This window comes from Phyllobates terribilis, unplaced genomic scaffold (assembly GCF_046119375.1).
Source record: "Phyllobates terribilis strain yellow unplaced genomic scaffold, ASM4611937v1 Scaffold_5__5_contigs__length_657084704, whole genome shotgun sequence".
Taxonomy (NCBI): Eukaryota; Metazoa; Chordata; class Amphibia; order Anura; family Dendrobatidae; genus Phyllobates; species Phyllobates terribilis.
In genome coordinates this window covers 634,396,198-634,419,152 of record NW_027362765.1, presented here as the reverse complement: position 1 = coordinate 634,419,152, position 22,955 = coordinate 634,396,198, and the positions used below count along the sequence as shown (strand labels likewise).

Below are 22,955 nucleotides of genomic sequence, written 5' to 3'. Positions count from 1 at the left end.
GCCGCTCTTTTGGCGTTGGCATGCCCTAGGCTCCCTAACTCGAGCTCTCTGAGTCTGGACTGAACTGACTGAGCTCCACTGCAGGCTAGTTTCTGCAGGAGCTCCTCTCAACAGACTGACCTTCTCACAGACTGTGGACTCCAGACTGCATACTCCAGACTGACTGGCTAACTCCACCCTCCAGTATATATATCCCTATCCGGGCTCCCTCTGGTGGTCTGAGGTGATAGGGTGGAGGTGTGTGAATGCTATGAGGGCCTCTTGTGGGGAAGTCCGTCCATGCACCCCTCTGGGATGTGTGGCACTAATGCGCAGCAGGGCGCCACAAATATTTCATTCATTCAGATCTAGGATGTGTTATTTAAGTGTTCCCTTTATTTTTTTGAGCAGTGTATATCTATATGAGCATGTGCATGAGACCAAGGATAGTTTTGTCACATAAGCACAGGAACTGTGACATAACATAGATGAAAAAGCCAATACAGAGTGTTTCATACAAGGAGCAGAAGCAATATCAAACAATTTCCTACTTTTTATTCTTTTGTTCAAAAAGTTGTATAAAATTAATTCAATGCATCTTTAGTAGATAATTCAATTGGTGACCATTTGTATTTAATGGCTGCAGAAAACAGAACAAAATAGTACTTGCGAGAGGTTATACTTTAACATTCTAGCAGATTTTATTCTGCAGAAGAGTAATTTTCATTTTTTCAGTGTGTTTGTGATGAATTGATTGGATTATTTAAGGTGATGTTGCTGTTTTTCTGATTATCATAGCTAGTTGGAAAAGCCGGGTATTGAGGAATAAGAGCTACTGCAGAAGAAGTGGAGACTCCCAAATGGGAAACTGTTGGATGAATGTTGTGAGCCAAGCCATCAGTCTGCATTACAAAAACCTGCTGGAGAAGAAAAAAAATATTAAATACCTTGAAGTATGAAGCTTACTATATTCTATTTCTTTAAAGTACAATTATGCTTGAAAGTTTGGGAAACCTTCAGAATTTTCCATAAATACTATCTAAAACTACATTAGATTCTAACACAAGTCCTAAATGTAGATAAGGAAAATTCTAATCAAACAAATAAATCCAAAATATTAGACTTTGTCATTTTTAGGGCTCATACTCATTTGTGAGAAAAACGGACGAGCGCAATCCGATAAAAAATCGGATTGCAATCTGACCAATGTTATTCTATGAGTTACAGCCAGGGCCGGTATTTGGGGCAGGCAAACAAGGCAAATGCCTAGGTCCCCCACCCACAAAGGTGGCCACCTGCTTCTGAAGCCACTTTATGAAGTGCACAGAGGGTGTAGAGCATTACTTACAGTGAATAATGTTGTACATCCTCTGTAGTCCCTGCACACGTCTCTCTCCCTCTTCTCCAGCAATGTCGGTTTAGGAGTAGTGATGAGTGAACACTAAAATGCTCGGGTGCTCGTTGTTCGAGTCGAGCAAATTGGAATGCTTGAGCGCTCGGACCGAGTAACGAGCCCAATGTAAGTCTATGGGAAACTCGAGCATTTTTCCGGCGGCTCCACCTGGGGGTTTGCAGAGGGCCTAAAAATGGCCCAAATCAATGGGAACAGTGCTCAAATGACATGGGAACAACATGGGGAAGAGACCTGGAAGCATTTCTGACTCCCAGATCACTGTTGTCAACAACATTGTCAGAGGTATTATGCCACTTCTATGGACTCACAATAAAACATACAAAACCTAAACCAAAATGGATTTTCCTGGGAAATATGTTAAGGAATATCTTTTCCAGGGTAATGACTTGTATAAGGCAAAATAAATAAACAAAAATAAAAATGCTACTCCACACCTTGGGCTATGTTCACAAGTAGCATTTTTTGATGCGTTTTTGCACTTTTGCTTTGCTTTCAACCAAGACAAATGCATTCACCGGGAAATTTCATTTTAACATTTTACAACCTTATCTGGCCATGTGTGTGTGACACATCATCAGACACATCCTGTTTCATTTATGATAGAAGGACTCTGAAAGTCACAAAGACTATTTTTATAGAGCCATCAGGCAGCCCTTACTATTCTTAAAGGGCCAGCAGTTGGCTCTGCTTTGTTGTTCCCATTATTAATGAGTGGGTTTCCTATACTGTTATTGCAAGGGCTGCCAAAAAACAGTGACCGCAAGGGCTGCCAAAAATTTGGACGCAACCCAATACCCCTTTGAAGAGACATAGACGAGGGTCTCAGTAAAAAAAATGTTCCCATTATGAAGGAGTGGGTCTCCTAGTGGTGGTGCCCATGCTGTGACTGCAAGGGCTGTCAAAATCTGGGGAAAACCCCACTAACAATTTAAAGATGCATACAGCTGGACGACAGTAACAACATGTTCACATTAGAAAGGAGAGGGTCTGCTATTCAGTTGTAGAGTATGCAGTGAGTCCAATGGCCGCCAAAATTTAGGAAAAACCCCACTAACAATTTAGAGACACATACACGTGGGCCACAGTAAAGAGTATGACATGTTCCCATTAGAAAGGAGAAGGTCTGCTATTCAGTTATAGGGTATGCAGTGAAGCAACGGCTGCCAAAAATTTGGAGGAACTCCAATGCCCCTTGCAAGAGACGTAGAAGTCAGAGGGCCTCCTGCAAAAAATGCTCCCATTATTAAAAAGTGTGTCTCTTATACTGTTTGCCTATAATACAAAAAGAGTAAATAAAAGGGTGTTATGTGTATTATTATTTTAATTTCTAACCCAAAAATAAGGGACCTATAATAAAATATTAGTACTGTGGACTAACGAAGTGGACAAATGAGAAAACAAGAGGAAAAACTTTGCACCAAAGTCCAAGGGACCATTTAAAAAAGTTTTAATTTTATTAATAATTATAAGGAAAATAAGGAATAACAGACACAGGAGTAATTAAAAACATAGCGGTAGAGGGGCACCAGAGAAAGAGTGTGGTCAGTAATACTAGTCAACCAGCAAAAAACTATGTATAACTTCAATTGATAATCTTGTCATATATGACACATAGTATAAGAGAAGTCAAAATAGCCGCCAAAACATGCATGCATGTCGCACCTAATGGATACTTACATCCGCTATGGATTGAGCACACTTATCAATGGCCTCCTGAAAACAATGCTCCCATTATTAGGAATTGTATCTCCCATGCTGTTTGCCAATGCAGTGAAGCAACGGCTGCCAAAAATTTGGAGGAACTCCAATGCGCCTTGCAAGAGACATAGATATGTAGATATGGTACATATGGTGGTGATATGGTGGTGGAGGATGAGGATGCTGTGAAGGAGGAGGACAAGAGCAAATAGACTAAATCAGGAAGCGTATATCCATGTCTGGGTGTGAAGACAGAGGTGCATGGGAATAGACTTAGACCTCCCAAAATAAGACACTGTATTGTTGAGAAGTCTGGCCTAATCCAGCCCTTGTTCATTTTTATGAGAGTCAGCCTGTTAGCATTTTCAGTTGACAGGCGGATGCGCCTATCGGTTATAATTCCTCCAGCGGCACTAAAATCCCGCATCTGACAAAATGCTAGCGGGAGGGCAGGCCAGGACCGCCAAGGCGTAGAGAGCCAGTTCATGCTACGTGTTGAACTTGGATACCCAATAATTATAAGGCACAGAGGAATCACGGAGGACGTTGGTACGGTCAGCAAGGTACTCCCTCAACATCTTCCGAAACTTTTCCTTCCTTCGGAGAATACCCCGCGTCTCAGGGCCTGTGCCATGGGATGGTCTGAGAAAACTGTCCCCGAACTTTGACAGTGTTCCTCTGCCTCTGCTGGATTGCATTTGTGTCTTTTTTGCCTGTTCTCCTTGGTTGTCCAACGAACTGTGACCTCTGCCGCCAGCGTTTTCAGATGGGATTTTTTTAAATAATTCTGCAACAAGGGCCTTCTCTTACTGCCCCATTTTATTAGGCCTGTCCTGCAAGGGAATAAGAGACAGAAAGTTCTCCTTGTAGCGCGGGTCTAGAAGTGTCACCAACCAGTAATTACTGTCACCTAATATTTGGACAACGCGGGGGTCACGGGAAAGGCAGCGTAACATAAACTCAGCCATGTGTGCCAGACTGCAAAGAGGCAAGACTTCCGTGTCCTCATGAAGAGGATGACTGGCCATGCTCTCCTCCTCATCGTCCTCCTCCTCCCTGTCTTCAGACCATCCACGCTGAACAGACGGTGTGACAGTTGTGCAGGTAGTACCGTCTATAGCACAGGAAACTAGCTCCTGTTCTTCCTCCTCCTCTTCCTCATTGTCCCCCAATCCATGTTGGGATGAGATGGGGCTGGGCTGTGTGGAATCACCCTGTATGGTTCCTTGCTCCATCTCATCATGCTCCGCATGCAATGCATCCTCTTTAATTGTGAGCAAAGAGCATTTCAGAAGACAGAAGCGGGATGATGACGCTAATTATGGCGTCATCGCTGCTCACCATCTTGGTGGAGTCCTCAAAGTTTTGGAGGATGGTACAAATGTCTGACATCCATGTCCACTCCTGAGGTTTTATGTGTGGAGTCTGACCTGAACACCGACGGCCTTGTTGATGCTGGTAGTGAACAACTGCCCTCTTCTGCTCACAAATCCTTCCCAACATCTGCAATGTAGAGTTCCAACGCATAGGGACATTGCAGATCAGTCAGTAAGCTAGAAGCTGCAAACGCTGCTGAAGCACGGCAAGGACGGTGGAAGCTGTAGCTGACTTTCTAAAATGGGCACACAGGTGGTGTACTTTGACAAGCAGATCCGACAGATCCAGGTAGGTTTTGAGAAACCGCTGAAACACGAGGTTAAGCACATGGGCCAGGCATGGTACATGTGTGAGCACGCCTCCCCTCAGAGCCGCCACCAGGTTCCAGCCATTGTCACACACGACCATGCCTGGCTGTAGGGTCAGCGGTGTCAGCCATAGATCTGCCTGCTCTTTCATAGCTGTCCACAACTCTTCAGCGTTGTGCTTTTTGTCAATTAAGCATATTATCTTCAGCACAGCCTGTTGCCGCTTGGCCGAGGCAGTGCTGCATTGCTTCCAGCTTGCGACTGATGTGGTCATTTTGGAGATGGAGGCTGAAGAGTAGGAGGAGGTGCAGGAGCTGTATGTACAGTACAGACCAAAAGTTTGGACACAACATCTCATTTAAAGATTTTTCTGCATTTTCATGACTATGAAAATTGTACATTCACACTGAAGGCATGAAAACTATAGATTAACACATGTGGAATTATATACTTAGCAAAAAAGTGTGAAACAACTGAAAATATGTCTTATATTCTAGGTTATTCAAAGTAGCCACCTTTTGCTTTGATGACTGCTTTGCACACTCTTGGCATTCTCTTGATGAGCTTCAAGAGGTAGTCACCGGAAATGGTTGTCACTTCACAGGTGTTCCCTGTCAGGTTTAATAAGTGGGATTTCTTGCCTTATAAATGGGGATGGGACCATCAGTTGTGTTGTGCAGAAGTCAGGTGGATACACAGCTGATAGTCCTACTGAATAGACTGTTAGAATTTGTATTATGGCAAGAAAAAAGCAGCTAAGTAAAGAAAAACGAGTGGCCATCATTACTTTAAGAAAGGAAGGTCAGTCAGTCCGAAAAATTGGGAAAACTTTGAAAGTGTCCCCAAGTACAGTTGCAAAAACCATCAAGCACTACAAAGAAACTGGCTCACATGAGGACCGCCCCAGAAAAGGAAGACCAATAGTCACCTCTGCTTCTGAGGATAAGTTTATCCGAGTCACCAGCCTCAGAAATCGCAGGTTAACAGCAGCTCAGATTTGAGACCAGGTCAATGCCACACAGAGTTCTAGCAGCAGACACATCTCTTCAACAACTGTTAAGAGGAGACTTTGTGCAGCAGGCCTTCATGGTAAAATAGCTGCTAGGAAACCACTGCTAAGGACAGGCAACAAGCAGAAGAGACTTGTTTGGGCTAAAGAACACAAGGAATGGACATTAGACCAGTGGAAATCTGTGCTTTGGTCTGATGAGTGCAAATTTGAGATCTTTGGTTTCAACCACCGTGTCTTTGTGCGAGGCAGAAAAGGTGAACGGATGGACTCTACATGCCTGGTTCCCACCGTGAAGCATGGAGGAGGAGGTGTGATGGTGTGGGGGTGCTTTGCTGGTGACACTGTTGGGGATTTATTCAAAATTGAAGGCATACTGAACCAGCATGGCTACAACAGCATCTTGCAGCGGCATGCTATTCCATCCGGTTTGCGTTTAGTTGGACCATCATTTATTTTTCAACAGGACAATGACCCCAAACACACCTCCAGGCTGTGTAAGGGCTATTTGACCAAGATGGAGAGTGATGGGGTGCTACGCCAGATGACCTGGCCTCCACAGTCACCAGACCTGAACCCAATCGAGATGGTTTGGGGTGAGCTGGACCACAGAGTGAAGGCAAAAGGGCCAACAAGTGCTAAGCATCTCTGGGAACTCCTTCAAGATTGTTGGAAGACCATTTCCGGTGACTACCTCTTGAAACTCATCAAGAGAATGCCAAGAGTGTGCAAAGCAGTCATCAAAGCAAAAGGTGGCTACTTTGAAGAACCTAGAATATAAGACATATTTTCAGTTGTTTCACACTTTTTTGTTAAGTATATAATTCCACATGTGTTAATTCATAGTTTTGATGCATTCAATGTGAATGTACAATTTTCAAAGTCATGAAAATACAGAAAAATCTTTAAATGAGAAAGTGTGTCCAAACTTTTGGTCTGTACTGTATATACCCTCAGCCATTGAGGGTCCATTGAACGTCCTGTTAGTATAGGCATTCCACAACATATATATATATATATATATATATATATATATATATATATATATATATATATATATATCCTGTGGATAGGGCATCAATGTCAAAGTAGTGGACAACTTCTTTAACATTTAAAGAGAACCTGTCAGCAGAAGACCTGCTCCTATCCGTCTGTCTGTCTTTCTATCTCTATGATGAGGAACATACTTGTGCTTTGGGGCAGCCCGTGGTCAGGACTTATCTTGCAGATCTGGCCTAGAGCACCAGGATAAGACCTTGCCAACAGTCCCTCCCCGGAGCATGGGCAGATCATTAACTCAAAACTGCAAGCACAGATTACACAAGAACCATGGATTTCTTCACCTCAGGTATCATATTAATCAGTGCAGCAGCCCCAACATGATACTGCCTGTAGTTTACTTAGCAAAATCCTGCTGATGGGTTCGCTTTAAAGTATATGAGAAGCTTTTTAATTTCATTTCCAGTATCCATACCTGAAAAACACTGACGGCACACGGACGACACACTGATTGAAAACACTGATGCCACCGGTACCGGTGTAACATGTACGTGTTTTATATGGACATGTGAAGGGGGCCTAACAGTGTTGTTGATGGAATATTTCAGGATTGGGGGCCTCACTTTTAATTTTGCTTAGGGCCCTAATTTGTCTAAAACCGACCCTGATTATAGCTCATCTGCAATTTTTTTCTCGGCAGAAATTGGACTGAGAAAAAAATTGCAGAATGCTGCGATTTGCCACGTATATCGAACGACCCTCGCCAATGCAAGTCAATCGGTGCGAGAGAAAAAACGGACGGCATACGTACCATCTGTATGCCATCCGATTTTTGCGGATACATTACCTTTCTGTAGCATAGAACACTGTAAATGGTCCTGTAAATGATTGCAGAATAATAGTTGCAGAGAAAAAAAACGCATTGCATACGGATTTCATACGGATGTCATACGGATGCTAGGTGTGAAAAATCGCATTGTCCTCTCATGAAAATCGCATGACACTTTCATGACACTCGTCCTATTTTACGGTCCAGATATCGGAACTTTTTTCTTCACACATATGGGTTTCAGCCCTTATTGAGAAACATTATTCACTGTTACATGTCTGTAAGTGGCAAAAATATGTGAACCTCTAGGATTAGTAGATAATTTGAAGGTGAAATTTGTGTTTTCAATTAATGGGAAGACAATGAAGTGTTAGTAGGTGACCTCTTTAATTTAAAGAACAGTAATCCGATCTTCACACTAGTCTTATCATAGCATGAATATTCATGCATATGAAAAAACAAGTCCATAAAAAATTAATAAAATGAAAAAAAAAGAAAAGAAAAGAAAAATTAATGAACATAAAAATGGATGGATAGTGAATTAATTGTGACATTGAGAATAGTAACATAGTAACACAAGAGATGCCCAGGGTTAGCTCTATCCTCCCATAATGACCAAGAGAATTTTGGATTTGGATAATTTCTTTAAATTAATCCACACATATGCAATAGTTGAAGTACCAGTAATAGGGCAGGTATATTAATCAGCTTCGTTTTTTGTATTTTAACTGATTTTAACAATAATTTCTTTTATTGTTTTTTCCAGCCTAAAGGTGTTTCGACAAAATTCTTGTCATTATGGGAGGATAGAGCTAACCATGGGCATCTCTTGAGAACTCAGCATGTCTTGTGTAAGGCGGCGGTATTCACACTGTGCAGTAACTGAGGCAGTGACCCAAGCAAGTCCAACATAAACAGCTTTTATTTCAGCAACTCACGGGTTAACAGAAAGTCCTCCGGTTCGCTGCCGGGTTAACAGAAGTCCATACACAATGCTTGCCATTGGCAACGGCCGCGCCGGGCCGCTCAGAGTCTGACGGGTGCAGAGCCTTCCCAGGTGTGTGTTCAGCTATACACAGTCCTAACGAGTTTTTCTGCTATCCTCCTAGTGGGTCCCAACACTGAACAACACTAATCCTTAGTGCAGGGTTTTTAAAGGACCTGTGGCAGGAGCCACTGGAAAACCCTGGTTGGAGGGAGGAGGCCGCCCCACTGCCTTCCTGTAACCTCCTCCAAGAAATGAAGGCCCTGCCGGGTTTTACTAATCTGTCTTAGCCAGATAGCCTGACCAGGTCAATGCTCACTTTCATTCCTGCATTGCAGCCGCAGGTGAGTTTGTGACTGCAATGCACTCCAATGGATTTAATAGGACTCTGTACACATTCTGGGGGATATATAACGTCCCTCGTATACGATCCCGGTCACTGCCTCACACTTGGCATTGTCACAGTTGGTTCACCATCCATTTTTATTTTCGTGCATTTTTCTTTTTTTTATTAGTATTTTTTCATTTTATTAAATATTTTATTCACTTGTTTTTTCATATGCGTGAATATCGACTATCAAATGATTGTTAATGCTTGATTTGAGCGAATCTTTCAAGGTTCGGTTTGGTTACGATTGGCAAACTTCCCGACGTTCGCCAATGCGAGGCAAAACGAAACGCGTAGACAACACCTTCAGGGGGCCCAAAAGCTGGGTTTTCAACTGGAGTCTCTGGGCAATGGGAAGCCAGTGCAGGGATTGACAGAGGGGAGAAGTTGGGGATTAGCAGAGTGACAGGTGGATTAGTCGAGCAGCAGAGTTTAGGATAGATTGGAGGGGTGTGAGAGTGTTAGAAGGGAGGCCACAGAGTAGGAGGTTGCAGTAGTCGAGCCAGGAGATGATGAGGGTATGCACTAGTGTTTTCGCAGATTCATGGTTGAGGAATATGCGGATCCGAGATATTTTTGAGTTGGAGTTGGCAGGAAGTGCAAATGGCTTGGATCTTATGTTTGAAGGAGAGATGAGAGTCAACCTTGCGGGACTGGGGAGAGTGGAGAGCCTTTGACTTTGATGAATAGGTCAGTTGGGGGGGTTAAATGAGATGGTGGAAAGATGATGAATTCGGTTTTATCCATGTTAAGTTTTAGAGATCTAGCAGAGAAGAAAGATGAAATAGCAGACTGACATTTTTGGATTCCGGTTAGTGAGGAGATGATATGAGGTCCAGAGAGGTAGATCGGTGTGTCATCAGCATAGAGGTGATACTGCAAGCCAGGAGACTCTATGAGCTAACCAGGCTGAAGGTGTAGATGGAGAAGAGCAGGGGTCCTAGAAATGAACCTTGGGGGACAACGACAGATAGGGGGCAAGATGAGTAGGTGGTGTGTGAATGGGAGACACTGAATGTCTGGTCTGTTAGGTATGAGGAGATCCAAGATTAAGCCAAGACTGTGATGCCAAGAGATGAGAGAGTCTGTAGTAAGAGGGAATGGTCCACTGTGAAGAAGGCAGATTATATTTCCGGAGGGAGTAGGGCAAAGTAGTGTTTCTTGGATTTGGTGGTTAGTAGGTCGTTGGTGACTTTAGTCAGAGCAGTTTCAGTGGAATGATGCAGTTGGAAGCCAGATTGTAAGCGATCAAAGAGGGAGCAGGAGTAGATGTGGGAGGACAGTTCAAAATGGACGTGTTGTTCCAGTAGTTTTGAGGCATAGGGGAGAAGTGATATGGGGCGATAGCTAAATACAGAGGATGGGTCAAGGGAGGGCATTTTCAGGATGGGTGTGATTGAGGTATGTTTGAAGCATGAGGGGAAATTGTTAGTGACAGGCTGAAGAGGTGGGTTAGGGTTGGGATGAAGACTGTTGTAAGGTTTGGAATGAGGTGGGGTGGGATCGGGTCAAGTCACAGGTGGTGAGATGTGATTTGGAGAGTAAAGAGGAAAGTTGATCTTCCGTGATGGCGGAGAAGCTGGTTTTGGAGGAGAAGAGTTGAGTAGTTATGAGGAGGGCTGTGGGGACTTTAGACAAAGGATTTGCCTTATGTTGTCAATCTTTTCCTAGAAGAATGAGGCAAAGTCTTTAGCTTAGATGAGAGGAGAGGGAGGGGGAGCTGGGGGACAGAGGAGAGAATTGAAAGTACTGAATAGCTGTTAGAGTTGTGAGACAGGGATGATATGAGAGATAAGAAGTAGGTTTGTTTTGCTGCAGTGAGTAATTGCACAGCATTTTGACAACTTCTGTTACGGGCTGCTCGACCTTGTAGATGAGGGCTAGTAAGAGCTCCAGTGGATGGCTAGTGCTGCATCATGTGGCCTCTCTTCCTCTTCCTCCACCTTAACATCACACAGTAGTCTTCAGAGGGGGCACCCCAATTACCCTTGTTTCCACCACCGTGTCACAACTCTGCAACCGCCCAACTGACTGTGGGGAACCACAGATGGGTGAGTCTACAGAGCTGTTCACACATTCTATCCCATGGGCATTAGAGGTCTGCTCCAAAGATTCACAGACTCAAGAGAAGGAAAGCATCTGCGCTGATGCCCAAAATTCTTTCGGTTGAATCCGGGCCAGACGAAGTAGGGTCCGAGCAGAATCCAGACCCTCGTCACCAGACATTAACCCCCAGGGGTGATCCTGATGAGACTCAGATACTTGAGGAGCACGCAGACTGTGTTGTGCTGTCAGGGCAGGAAAAGGAGGAGTGTGACTCTCAGGGTGAGGAGTGGGAGAACAGAAAGGATGACGATAAGGTTGTAGATCCCACTTGGTGTGATCCCAGAGGCACATAGCTGAGAAGCTCAGCAAAGGAAGTGGAGAAGGAGGAAAATGAGGAGGTTATGTTGCAGCTTCTCGCACAGACACGAAGTGATGCAACCACGGCAAGCACTGCATCCTCAGCCACAACTCAGCGGTCACGGGTCTGCAGTTCGCAGTGGCGGTAAGGGTTGCCAAGCCTAGGCCTTTTTTGAGACCACAAAGGGTGACCCAACTTACGTTATCAGCCAACTTTGTTAAAGAGAGAGGCAAAAATTCAAATAATCTGACTACTATGTGAATGAACCGGCACATGTGTGATCAACAAGTGTTAGTATGGGTATCTTACTGCGCTAAAATGCAGACTAGCGGGCCTCTCCAACCACTGGCCACCCTATCAACTACATCTGCTGCTTCTTCATTCTCCGTCACCATTGCAAGCGTTCTCACACAGGTCTCCGGCTGCAGAACCTCCACTTGTTTACCCGCTACAGCCCATCAGCTGTTATGGAAGTGGACATCCCTGCTGTTTTTGACTGATTTCAGACACCGAGCACACTACATCTTTCTCAATCCGCCATAACATCTCTGCCTGCACCTCACTCACAGTCCAGCAGTTTGTTGTGCCACGGAAATGCTGCCTTTCCGCATAATGGATACAGACGGTTTCCGAAAGCTGATGATGACCGTCGCCGTCCCACAGTACCAGTTTCCCAGTCGCCATTACTTCTCTAAGATAGCTGTGCCTGCTCTTCACCAGTATGTCGCAGACAACATCTCCTGTTCATTGAAAAAAATCGATGTCTTACTGGGTGCATTTCACCACTAACACCTGGATGAGCAAGTATGGGGCGTTACATCTTGCTGACTGGGCACTGGGTGACTCTGGTGGCTGTGGGTCACTCGGGGAAGGGGCTGCTCCACAAGTCTTGGAATCACCAAGGCATGCAGGGTATTTGGGGATGGAGAACTAAACCACTACACACCAGAAGATGGAGAACTAAACTACTAGACAACAGGGGTTGGAGAACTAAACTACTAAACACCTAGAGTTGGAGAACTAAACCACTACACACAAGGAGATGGAGAACTAAACATCTACTCACTAAGGGATGGTGAACGAAACCACTAAACACTAAGGTGTCACTAGACACCAAGTCTTGAAATCCCCAAGGCTTGTGGGACAAACCTCTGTATCTAACACTTCCTTCAGTGCTTCTGCCTCCACCTCCTCTAGGGACTCCACCTGCGCCCTCAACCTCTCCATTAATAAGATATGTCTTCCAACAGTGCATAGAGAATTCCCCCCACCTGTACTGCGTAGCCAGAGCTCACTGTAATCAGGCAGTGTTTAAATTAATATACCTTGGAGATCGCAGTTACATGGCTCAAGAGTTGTGGACAGCTATCCAGGCCAAGTTTGAGCAATGGCTGTCTCCACTGAATCTGGAGCCAAGGAAGGCCATGTACAATAGCAGTGCTAACCTGGTAGCCGCCCTACGCCAGGGCAATTTCACACACACGTGCCTTGCAAGGCTCACATCATCAACCTGGTGGTACAGCAATTTATCCACCACTATCCCGGCCTGGAAGCTCTGCCACAGAAAGCACGGTCACTGTGTGCTCACTTTCGCCATTTTCAACCCAAGGGTCATCGACTCTCATCGCTACAGAGATCTTTCGGCCTACTGGTTAACTGGTTGATATGCAATGTGCCAACATGGTGGAATTACAGTCTGCACATGTTGCAGTGACTGTGGCAGGAGCAACGAGCCCTGGTGTTGTATGTAATTTTGCATAGCCTGGGCCAACGCAGAATGGACGTGATGCAGATTACACTTGTGGAGTGGGCACAGTTGAAGGACCTCTGCAAAGTTTTGAAATAGCTACTCAGATGGTTAATGCTGATGATGCCATCATCAGCATCACTATCCCGGTCATCTACATGCTGGAGCACACTTTGAATAGTCTATGGGAGTAGGTGGTCATCCCAGAGGAAGAGGAGGAAGCAGAGGAGGATGCGGAAAGTATACCAATATCTCTAAGTTCCGGACTGTCATCACACAGGTGGGTGCCATAGGAGGGTGGTTTACAGTGATCGAGGGGGTTTCATGGTACAAGAAAAACTGTTAGTGAAGGAGCAGGAGCCGATAAACAAATGGAGTAGGACGAGGAGGAAGAGGTGATGGGCGCGCAACAGTCAGGAGATGAAGAGCATAATGATCCCCTCTCTGTTGTCCGTGGTTGGCGGGAGGGGACGGGGGAAGCAAACTTGCGTGTTACCCCACCACCAACACACCATGGACTTGGACCTCATGGAAGAACCCGACAAATTAGCGCCATCTTGCTGCACTATCTGCAACATGATGCCCATATTGTTTGCATTAGAAATAGTGCTGACTACTGGTTTGCTACTCTGTTATATCCATGTTACAAGAGTAAATTTTTCCAGATGCTTCCCCTCCTGGATACTCCGCTCAAAAGCTGGAGTATCGAAACACGCTTGTAGTCTCCTCCTTATTAAACTTTCCCCTCCCCTCTTCAATCCATCTTGAATGCAGCAGCCAGGATCATATTCCTCGCCAACCGCTACACCGATGCCTCTTCGCTGTGCCAGTCAATGAACTGGTTGCCTATCCAATACAGATTTCAATATAAACTTATCACTCTCACCCACAAAGCTCTCCACGGTTCAGTCCCACTCTACCTCTCCTCCCTCGTCTCAGTCTACCACCCTAGCCGTGCCCTCCATTCTGCTAATGACTTAAAACTAAAATCCTCCTTAATCTGAACCTCCCACTCCCGTCTCCAAGATTTCTTGCGTTCTGCGCCAATTTACAATACCTAAAGTTTTAAGCGTGCCCTAAAATCCCATGTCTTTAGACTGGCCTATCGCCTCAACATACTTATCTAACTGTCCTAGTTTGGCCCATACAAAAATTTTCTTCAAAATCATACCATGCATGCAGTGTAATGCAGCGGCTTGCAGCATTACTGTAATGGTCCAGGGTGTGTTTTGGCTGACCATGTACCTCCCCCTCAGGTGACTGATCACATTACTGTGACATCAGCAGAGGTCCTGTGCACACAGAAGGTCTGATCACATGACTGACATCCGCACAGGTCCTGTGTGCACTGGAAAGATATATAAACCCTCGTAGTTTTGAAACAGGTGAGAAAGGCGTGAGACCTGTTCCCTGTGTGGGACACCGTTGAGTGTGAGGCCTAGTGAGGCCTAGTGAGGCCTGGTGAAGCCTGAAAGGCAGAGGCTGGATCCTTATGTGTAAGAGATGCCAGTAGCCTTGGAGGGCAAGAGGCTTGGAAGACAAGAGTCCTGGAAGGCAGAGGCTGGATGTTATGTGTGCAAACATACCAGTAACCTTGGATGGTACGAGGGCTGGAGACCCCCATCTGGGAAGCTGTAAAGCCACAGCGGTGGCAGAACAAATCTGAAGCAGCTAAAACCCGGCAAAGGTAAAACACTGCTTGATGTGGACATTTATATTGTTACCTTGCTGAAGGCTGTATCTGGAGCCAAGTGGACATATCTGTCACTGGAAAGGCTCTTGGACATTATATGTGTAATATGTCGGCGAGCCACTGAGATGGACTCGGTTATAAGCAGTTATGAAGTGTAATAAACTGCTGGATTGTGAAATACCAGAAAGACGTTGCATGTGTGCTTTAATTGACCCGGTGAAGCGAGTGTCCCCCAGCATGATGACTAGCGCTGCCTTACAACAGTTAATAGTCTCTGTCTGTACTGTACACATATGGCGCCCCTGAGGGTTCAGTCGCCACAGAGGTACTGCACCTCACCCAGAGGTGTGGTGTCTCCTTCTCTCAGGTAAGGAGGGAGTGCTGCCCGGAACCCCAACACCCACATTCAACACTACACTTCTCCAGGCTGGCTGGAAGGGCAAGATGCATGTGCACAGTGCTGAGCCCTGTCCCTTGCTGGAGTGGGGGGAACCCAGAGGTAGGGGGGAACCAGTAGTGGGTGTGGGTGGAGGAAGTAGTTTAGGGGAGCACTTTGACAGTAGGTATATAATGGGAAGCCATCTTAGGGTGGCGAGGAGAGAGTCAGTAAGAGGAGTGAGAGAAGACAGTCTGGGAGCAGAGTCTCTTTAGGAGCTCTGCTCCACAAGTAGGGCCCAGTCATAGAGGCCCAGGAGGGAGCAGAGGAGTAGGCTCCGATCTACAGAACGGATCTTAAGGGGTACAGCGAGTGCAGGACGGCACCCGTACGCCCCGAATCTGTCAGAAGACAGAGGGATCGTAGGCCGCAAGAAGGGGACCGGCCCCTGGACCAGTCGTGTAACTTCAAGTCTCGGCTGGAAAAACCGGAGGCTTCTGGCTTTCATAGACCAGTTGCCGCAGCCTTATTCTAATCCCCGTGAGGGTCAAGCAGGTCCGGGAACTCCAGTAAGATTGGAGGGACTTCAGAGAATACGAGCGGGATTGAGAGTGGGGAAGCGCAGGGCAGGAGGGAGAAGACCCAGTGTGAAGACGGTCTAGCTAGGAACACAAGAAAGCGGGGTTCCATCGGGTGCTCCTAATCTGCCTGAAGAAGAGCTGAACCCCTGCCTGGTGAGCGCAGCGCGACATGGGAGGCTGGCACCCGTACAGTGCACCAGTGGAACTTTCATAAGAACTGTGAGTAAAGACTCGGATGACTGCACCGTACTGCCTCCGTCCATTATTTCACCTGCGCCATCTTTCCCTCCCTGCACTACAACCCCCAGCACAACCCTCACTTTCTACACTGCCCTGAGGCCTGCCGCTCCACCTGTGGGGAGTCGTTCCATCACAAGCTGCCCTACCATCTGCCTCAGAGGACTGCTCCGCAGCGGCGGCTCCCTTTGGCCGCATTCCACAGGTGGCATCATGAACACTTTACAAATCACCTATAAATAATCCCCCCTTTTCGTTGACCGCCCAGGGCCACGGACCGGGCCAGCCACCGTGATACCCCACACCAGCGGCCAGAGGCCCGGCTGCCGAGTACCCCACGGCTCTGGGGGCGCATCAACCATGGCGTCACAAACAAGATACATGACCAACCCGGCGGGTATTCTGTGCCTAAGGAACTGTATTATGGTACTGAATGTGGCGCCCGCCCCAGAAGAACGGGCGCCATTATGTGCATGATAAAAAACAACAATATGGAACCTCCCATCGTGGGAGGGGTCCCAGAATGGCGCCAAAAGCACAACCTGCCCCTTGCAACTGTGACTGTCCGCATAGATGTGTCCGTCAAGGCAGGGAGGACGTCGCAAGGAGTGACCGACAGCAGACTGCCATGGGACTGCCCCCGAAAGGGGAGGGGAGGAAGAGAGAAGGAATGGAGACAGGGTGTGGTCTTAACCAGTCTAGACAGACCGCACCCGGCAGCCAGCATGGACGGAAGCCAGGATCAAGCCTCCGCCTCTGGCCTGCTGCAGTGGCAAGCGACCTTCCTCACCCTGGAGGGAGAAGCCAGTAAATTATCCCCGGATGATGCGGAATTCCTCCAGAGATTCTAGGGCTGAGCCAACAAGTGGATTGGGCCCAGCAAGCAGCGGTCACCAAGTGGAGGAGCGAGCGGCTAGAGAAATTGGCAGCACGGCGGAGAGCAGCACTGGATGCCAGCAGCGGCACCCCAACCCCGGCAAAGCCCGCTGAATACCAGGAGGCCGTGTGCAGCACAGGAGCAGGTAGGAAGAAATCCCCTGTCCCGGGCACTGCAAGCGCCGACCTGCTCCTGGGTCTCCTACACCAGCACTCTCCGTACCCCGCCATGCCCTCCCTGGAGCAGCTGCTCAGCCTGGAACCTCCAACCCTGGGCGCTGATCCTGAGGACCTTCCACTTGGGGTCCCCCAGGAACCTCCACTCCTGGGCGCGAAGCCAGGAACCTCCTGCTCGGTTCCCTCCCGGAGCCTCCACCTCCGGCACCCGAGTGGGTATACGGCGCGCCGGCCTTCGATTGCCCGCTACTCCCGACACCAGCACCCCCGGTTACCTGCCCCAGCGGAGAATAGTATAGTTGGGACAACCGGGGGGGGACCTGATGGTTTTCCCACAGGAGACCAAGGCCGAAGCTCCGCAGAGGAAAGAGTTCTGAAGGCGGGAGCTCCAGCAGCTGGAGAAGGAGCAGCGATTGGAGGTCCGGAACAAGGCCGCAAAGGCTCAAGCCCGTCAGGCAGAGTCTGCCCAGCCCCCGTGAAGAAGGACTCGTGGTGAAGTTCGACCTGAAGGCTGGGTGGAGCTTCATACGAGATCCCAACTTCGCGAGGGACATTTTTGTAAACCGGCGGGATGTGGAGCCCGAGCTGGAGCAGGGCCATCCCGACCGGAATCTGTACCCCGGTGACCGGGTCACCTACACTCGGCACCACGGGGAACGCGGGTGGTATGCCCTACAAGTGTACCGCGTGATCTAGGACACACCCCCGGAGGACATACCTTATGACCCGGCTGGGTCCGGTAAGAACCAGAAGTACCCCAGGCGGGGACCCCAGTACTAGCCCAGCAAGTGGGACTGAACGTTATGTAAATAGTCACCCGTAAGTGTACCACCAGTTTTTCTAATAGTACAGTGCTGGCCAAAAGTATTGGCACCCCTGCAATTCTGTCAGATAATACTTAGTTTCTTCCTGAAAATGATTGCAATCACAAATTCTTTGGTATTATTCTCTTCATTTAATTTGTCTTCAATGAAAAAAAACAAAAATAATTGTCCTAAAGCCAAATTGGATATAATTCCACACCAAACCTAAAAAAGGGGGTGGACAAAAGTATTGGCACCGTTTGAAAAATCATGTGATGCTTCTCTAATTCGTGTAATTAACAGCACCTGTAACTTACCTGTGGCACCTAACAGGTGTTGGCAATAACTAAATCACACTTGCAGCCATTTAACATGGATTAAAGTTGACTCAACCTCTGTCCTGTGTCCTTGTGTGTACCACATTGAGCATGGAGAAAAGAAAGAAGACCAAAGAACTGTCTGAGGACTTGAGAAACCAAATTGTGAGGAAGCATGAGCAATCTCAAGGCTACAAGTCCATCTCCAAAGACCTGAATGTTCCTGTGTCTTCCGTGCGCAGTGTCATCAAGAAGTTTAACCACTTCGCACCAGAGCCTGTTTTTGCCTTCGTGACCAGGCCAATTTTTTCAATTCTGACCACTGTCACTTTATGAAGCAATTACTCTGGAACGCTTCAATGGATTCACCTGATTCTGAGACTGTTTTTTCGTGACATATTGTACTTCATGATAGTGGTAAAATTTCTTTGATGTCACTTGCGTTTATTTGTGAAAAAAATGGAAATTTGGCGAAAATGTTGAAAATTTTGCAATTTTCAAACTTTGAATTTTCATGCCCTTAAATCAGAGAGATATGTCACATAAAATAGTTAATAAATAACATTTCCCACATGTCTACTTTATATCAGCACAATTTTGGAACCAAAATTTTTTTTTGTTAGGGAGCTATAAGGGTTAAAAGTTGACCAGCGATTTCTCATTTTTCCAACAAAATTTACAAAAACATTTTTTTAGGGACCACATCATATTTGAAGTCACTTTGAGGGGTCTTTATGACAGAAAATACCCAAAAGTGACACCATTCTAAAAACTGCACCCCTCAAGGTGCTCAAAACCACATTCAAGAACTTTATTAACCCTTCAGGTGCTTCACAAGAATTTTTGGAATGTGGAAGAAAAAAAATAACATTTAACTTTTTTCACAAAAATGTTACTTTAGACCCAATTTTTTTTATTTTCACAGGGGTAACAGGAACAAATGGACCCCAAAATTTTTTGTGCAATTTCTCTTGAGCGCGCTGATACCCCATATGTGAGGGAAAACCACTGTTTGGGCGCATGGCAGGGTTCGGAAGGGAAGGAGCACCATTAGACTTTTTGAATGTAAAATTTGTCTGAATAATTAGCAGACACCATGTTGCGTTTGGAGAGCTCCTGATGTGCCTAAACAGTGGAAACTCCCCACAAGTGACACCATTTTGGAAACTAGACCCCTTAGGGAACTTATCTAGATGTGTGGTGAGCACCTTTCACCCCCAGCTGCTTCACAGAAGTTTATAATATTGAGCCATAAAAATAAAATTTTCACATTGTTCCCACAAAAAATGTTTTTCATTCCCTAATTTTATCATAAGGGTAACAGGAGAAATTGCACCATGAAATTTGTTGTTCAATTTCTCCTGAACACGCCGATACCCAATATGTGGGGGAAAACCACTGCTTTGGTGTACGGCAGGGTTCGGAAGAGAAAGGAGCGCTATGTTGGCTGGGATAGGCAGCAGACACCATGTCACATTTGAAGAGTTGCTGACATGCCGAAACAGAAGAAACCCCCACAAGTGACCCCATTTTGTAAACTACACCTCTCAAGGAATTCATCTAGGGAAGTAGTGAGTATTTTTTAATTTTTAAATTTATACCATTGGGCAGTGAAAAAAGCATAATTATATTTTTACCACAAAAAAATGTTTTACCCTCAGATTTTACATTTTCACACAGGGCAATGGGTAAAAATGGTGCCGAAATGTGTCACACAATTTCTTCTAAAAGTGGCAATACCCCATATGTGGCTCAGCCATACGGCGAGATCTGGGGGGGACGGATTGCTATTTGACAATTGGAGAACAAATTATTGTAGAATAGGCATTTGGATTTGGGAGCACAAAATTTTCTGAATTTCTTTCGGGGGGCAAGGGCCATTTCTCTTTTCCAGAGCCTTTCTGCTACCAGTAACTTGGAAGTCCCTTATATTTTTAACAGATGATGGACCTGAGTGGGGACTAGCTTTTTTTGAGGACTGAGTTGAAGCTTTTATTGGGAACATTTTATGTAACATTTATCCGGCGCTCTAGGCTGAGCACTTACATCGGGGTTTCCATCTAAATTTCCAAGTGATGTAATTCAGATGAAACCCCTGCGGCATCCATTCACTGTAATGAGGCAGCAGAGTTACTCTGGACTCCGTCTGGCCTCTGTTTAGCGGTGTACTTTTTTTCAGAAGTGCACAAAACTGTAGCCAACCGCACTTTTATGCACGCCTAAAACAAATGACACCGTGGGATCACAGGCCAGATGGCATCCACAGTGGCCTATATCTGCCTCATTACAGGGAATCTTCCGTCATGGGTTCCGGCTGAATCACGTATTTCAGAGATTTACACGGAAACTCTGGCGTAAGTGCTCAGCGCAGAGCGCAGGATAAATGTGTGCCGAGCCATACTGCGATCTTTGGGAGACATAATAAACAAATCAGTAGCAGGTGAAGAATTGGTTTTATTTATTTTTTTACGCCGTTCCTAGTGTGATATAACTGATTAGATTACTTTATTCTTCGGGTCGGTGCGATTACAGAGATACCAGATTTATAACGGGTTTTTATGACTGACAGCTGTCACACACTAAGAGACGCTTTTTTTTTGCAAAATCTAGTTTTTGCATCGCCATATTTTGAGAGCTATAATTTTTCCATATTTCGGCCGACAGAGTCATGTGATGGCTTGTTTTTTGCGGGACGAGTTGAAATTTTTATTGGTACCATTTTTGGGTATGTGACATTTTTTGATCGCTTTCTATTCCGTTTTTTGGGAGGTAAAATTAACAAAAACCAACAATTCAGGAATTGTTTTTTGAGTTTTTTTTTTATGCCGTTCTGCGTGTGGTAAAAGAGATCAGGCAGCATTATTCTTCGGGTCAGTACGTTTACAGCGATACTACACATACTGTATATTTTTTTATGTTTTGGCGCTTTTACACAATAAAACAATTTTATAGAAAAATTTTTTTTTGCATTGCTTTATTCTGAGCGCTATAACTTTTTTATTTTTTGGCTGATGGAGCTGTATGGCGGCTTGTTTTTTGCGGAACAAGATGACGTTTTCAGCGGTACCATTTTTATTTAAATTTTGCTTTTTGATCGCATTTTTTTCCACTTTTTGCTTGGCAATATGAGGAAAAAGCATAGTTTTTTGCTCCGTTTTTTATTTATTTTTATTACGGTGTGCACAGAAGGAGTTAATTAGTGTGACAGTTTTATAGCTCGGGTTGTTTCGGACGCGGCAATACCAAATATGTGTACTTTTTTTTATTTTTGAATAAATATGTGGATTTATCGGTTTAATATTTTATTTATTTATTTTTATTTATTTTGTATTTTTTTTTTAACAGTTTCAAAACATTTTTTTTACTTTTTTTTTACATTTTTACTTAGTCCCTGTATGGGACATTAATTTTTATTTTTCTGATCCCTGATCTCATGTAATGTAATAGACATGTATTACGTTATATGAGATCTTCACTGACTGTTTCACAGTCTCCTGCCTGGCATCAGCTTGCAGGCTGAAGCCAGGCAAGAAGGACACCATATATGGCAGAGCTGGAGGCGGTCATGTGACCTCCAGCTGCCATAGCAACGCCAGGTCCTGAAAGGAATCAAGGGGTCGTCGGAGAGGTAAGTGGACGACCCCCTCTCCTCCTGCTGTCTTCCATATGCCGCGATCACTATAGATTGCGGCATATAGAAGACAGCAAAGGGTTAACATCACTGGGACCTGATCTAATCAGGTCCCGATGATGTTCCCTGTCAGAGCTAACGCTCTGCACTGCTCCCACAGCGCTTGCAGGACCCTGGGGGTCCTGAGCGCTGCGAGACCACCCACCGTTTTTAAACGTCGGCGCTGCACAGAGCCAAGCAAGCGCCGACGTTTATCTACAGTGGGCAGTCGGGAAGCGGTTAAAGCCCATGGCACTGTGGCTAACCTCCCTAGATGTGGACGGAAAAGAAAAATTGACGAGAGATTTCAACGCAAGATTGTGCGGATGGTGGATAAAGAACCTCGACTAACATCCAAGCAAGTTCAAGCTGCCCTGCAGTCCAAGGGTACAACAGTGTCAACCCGTACTATCCGTCGACGTCTGAATGAAAGGGACTGTATGGTAGGATACCCAGGAAGACCCCACTTCTTACCCCGAGACATAAAAAAGCCAGGCTGGAGTTTGCCAAAACTTACCTGAGAAAGCCTAAAACGTTTTGGAAGAATGTTCTCTGGTCAGATGAGACAAAAGTAGAGCTTTTTGGGAAAAAGCATCAACATAGAGTGTACAGGAAAAAAAAAGAGGCATTCAAAGAAAAGAACACGGTCCCTACAGTCAAACATGGCGGAGGTTCCCTGATGTTTTTTAGTTGGTTTGCTGCCTCTGGCACTGGACTGCTTGACCGTGTGCATGGCATTATGAAGTCTGAAGACTACCAACAAATTTTGCAGCATAATGTAGGGCCCAGTGTGAGAAAGCTGGGTCTCCCTCAAGAGGTCATGGGTCTTCCAGCAGGACAATGACCCAAAACACACTTCCAAAAGCACTATAAAATGGTTTTAGCGGAAGCACTGGAGACTTCTAAGGTGGCCAGCAATGAGTCCAGACCTAAATCCCATAGAACACCTGTGGAGAGATCTCAAAATGGCAGTTTGGAGAAGACACCCTTCAAATATCAGGGACCTGGAGCAGTTTGCCAAAGAAGAATGGTCTACAATTCCAGCAGAGCATTGTAAGAAACTCATTGATGGTTACCGGAAGCGGTTG

General features: G+C 45.7%; 1 protein-coding gene across 1 annotated transcript in view; it reads right to left on the bottom strand.

Moving 5' to 3' along the window:
- Positions 1-710: 710 nt before the first annotated feature.
- Positions 711-22,955, bottom strand: part of LOC141271676 (membrane-spanning 4-domains subfamily A member 15-like) — a 296,948-nt gene continuing 274,703 nt past the window's right edge. Inside the window, exon 6 of the mRNA XM_073681714.1 lies at positions 711-899. Within this exon, the coding sequence (XP_073537815.1) occupies positions 711-899 (189 nt within the window). The remainder of the gene's footprint in view (positions 900-22,955) is intronic.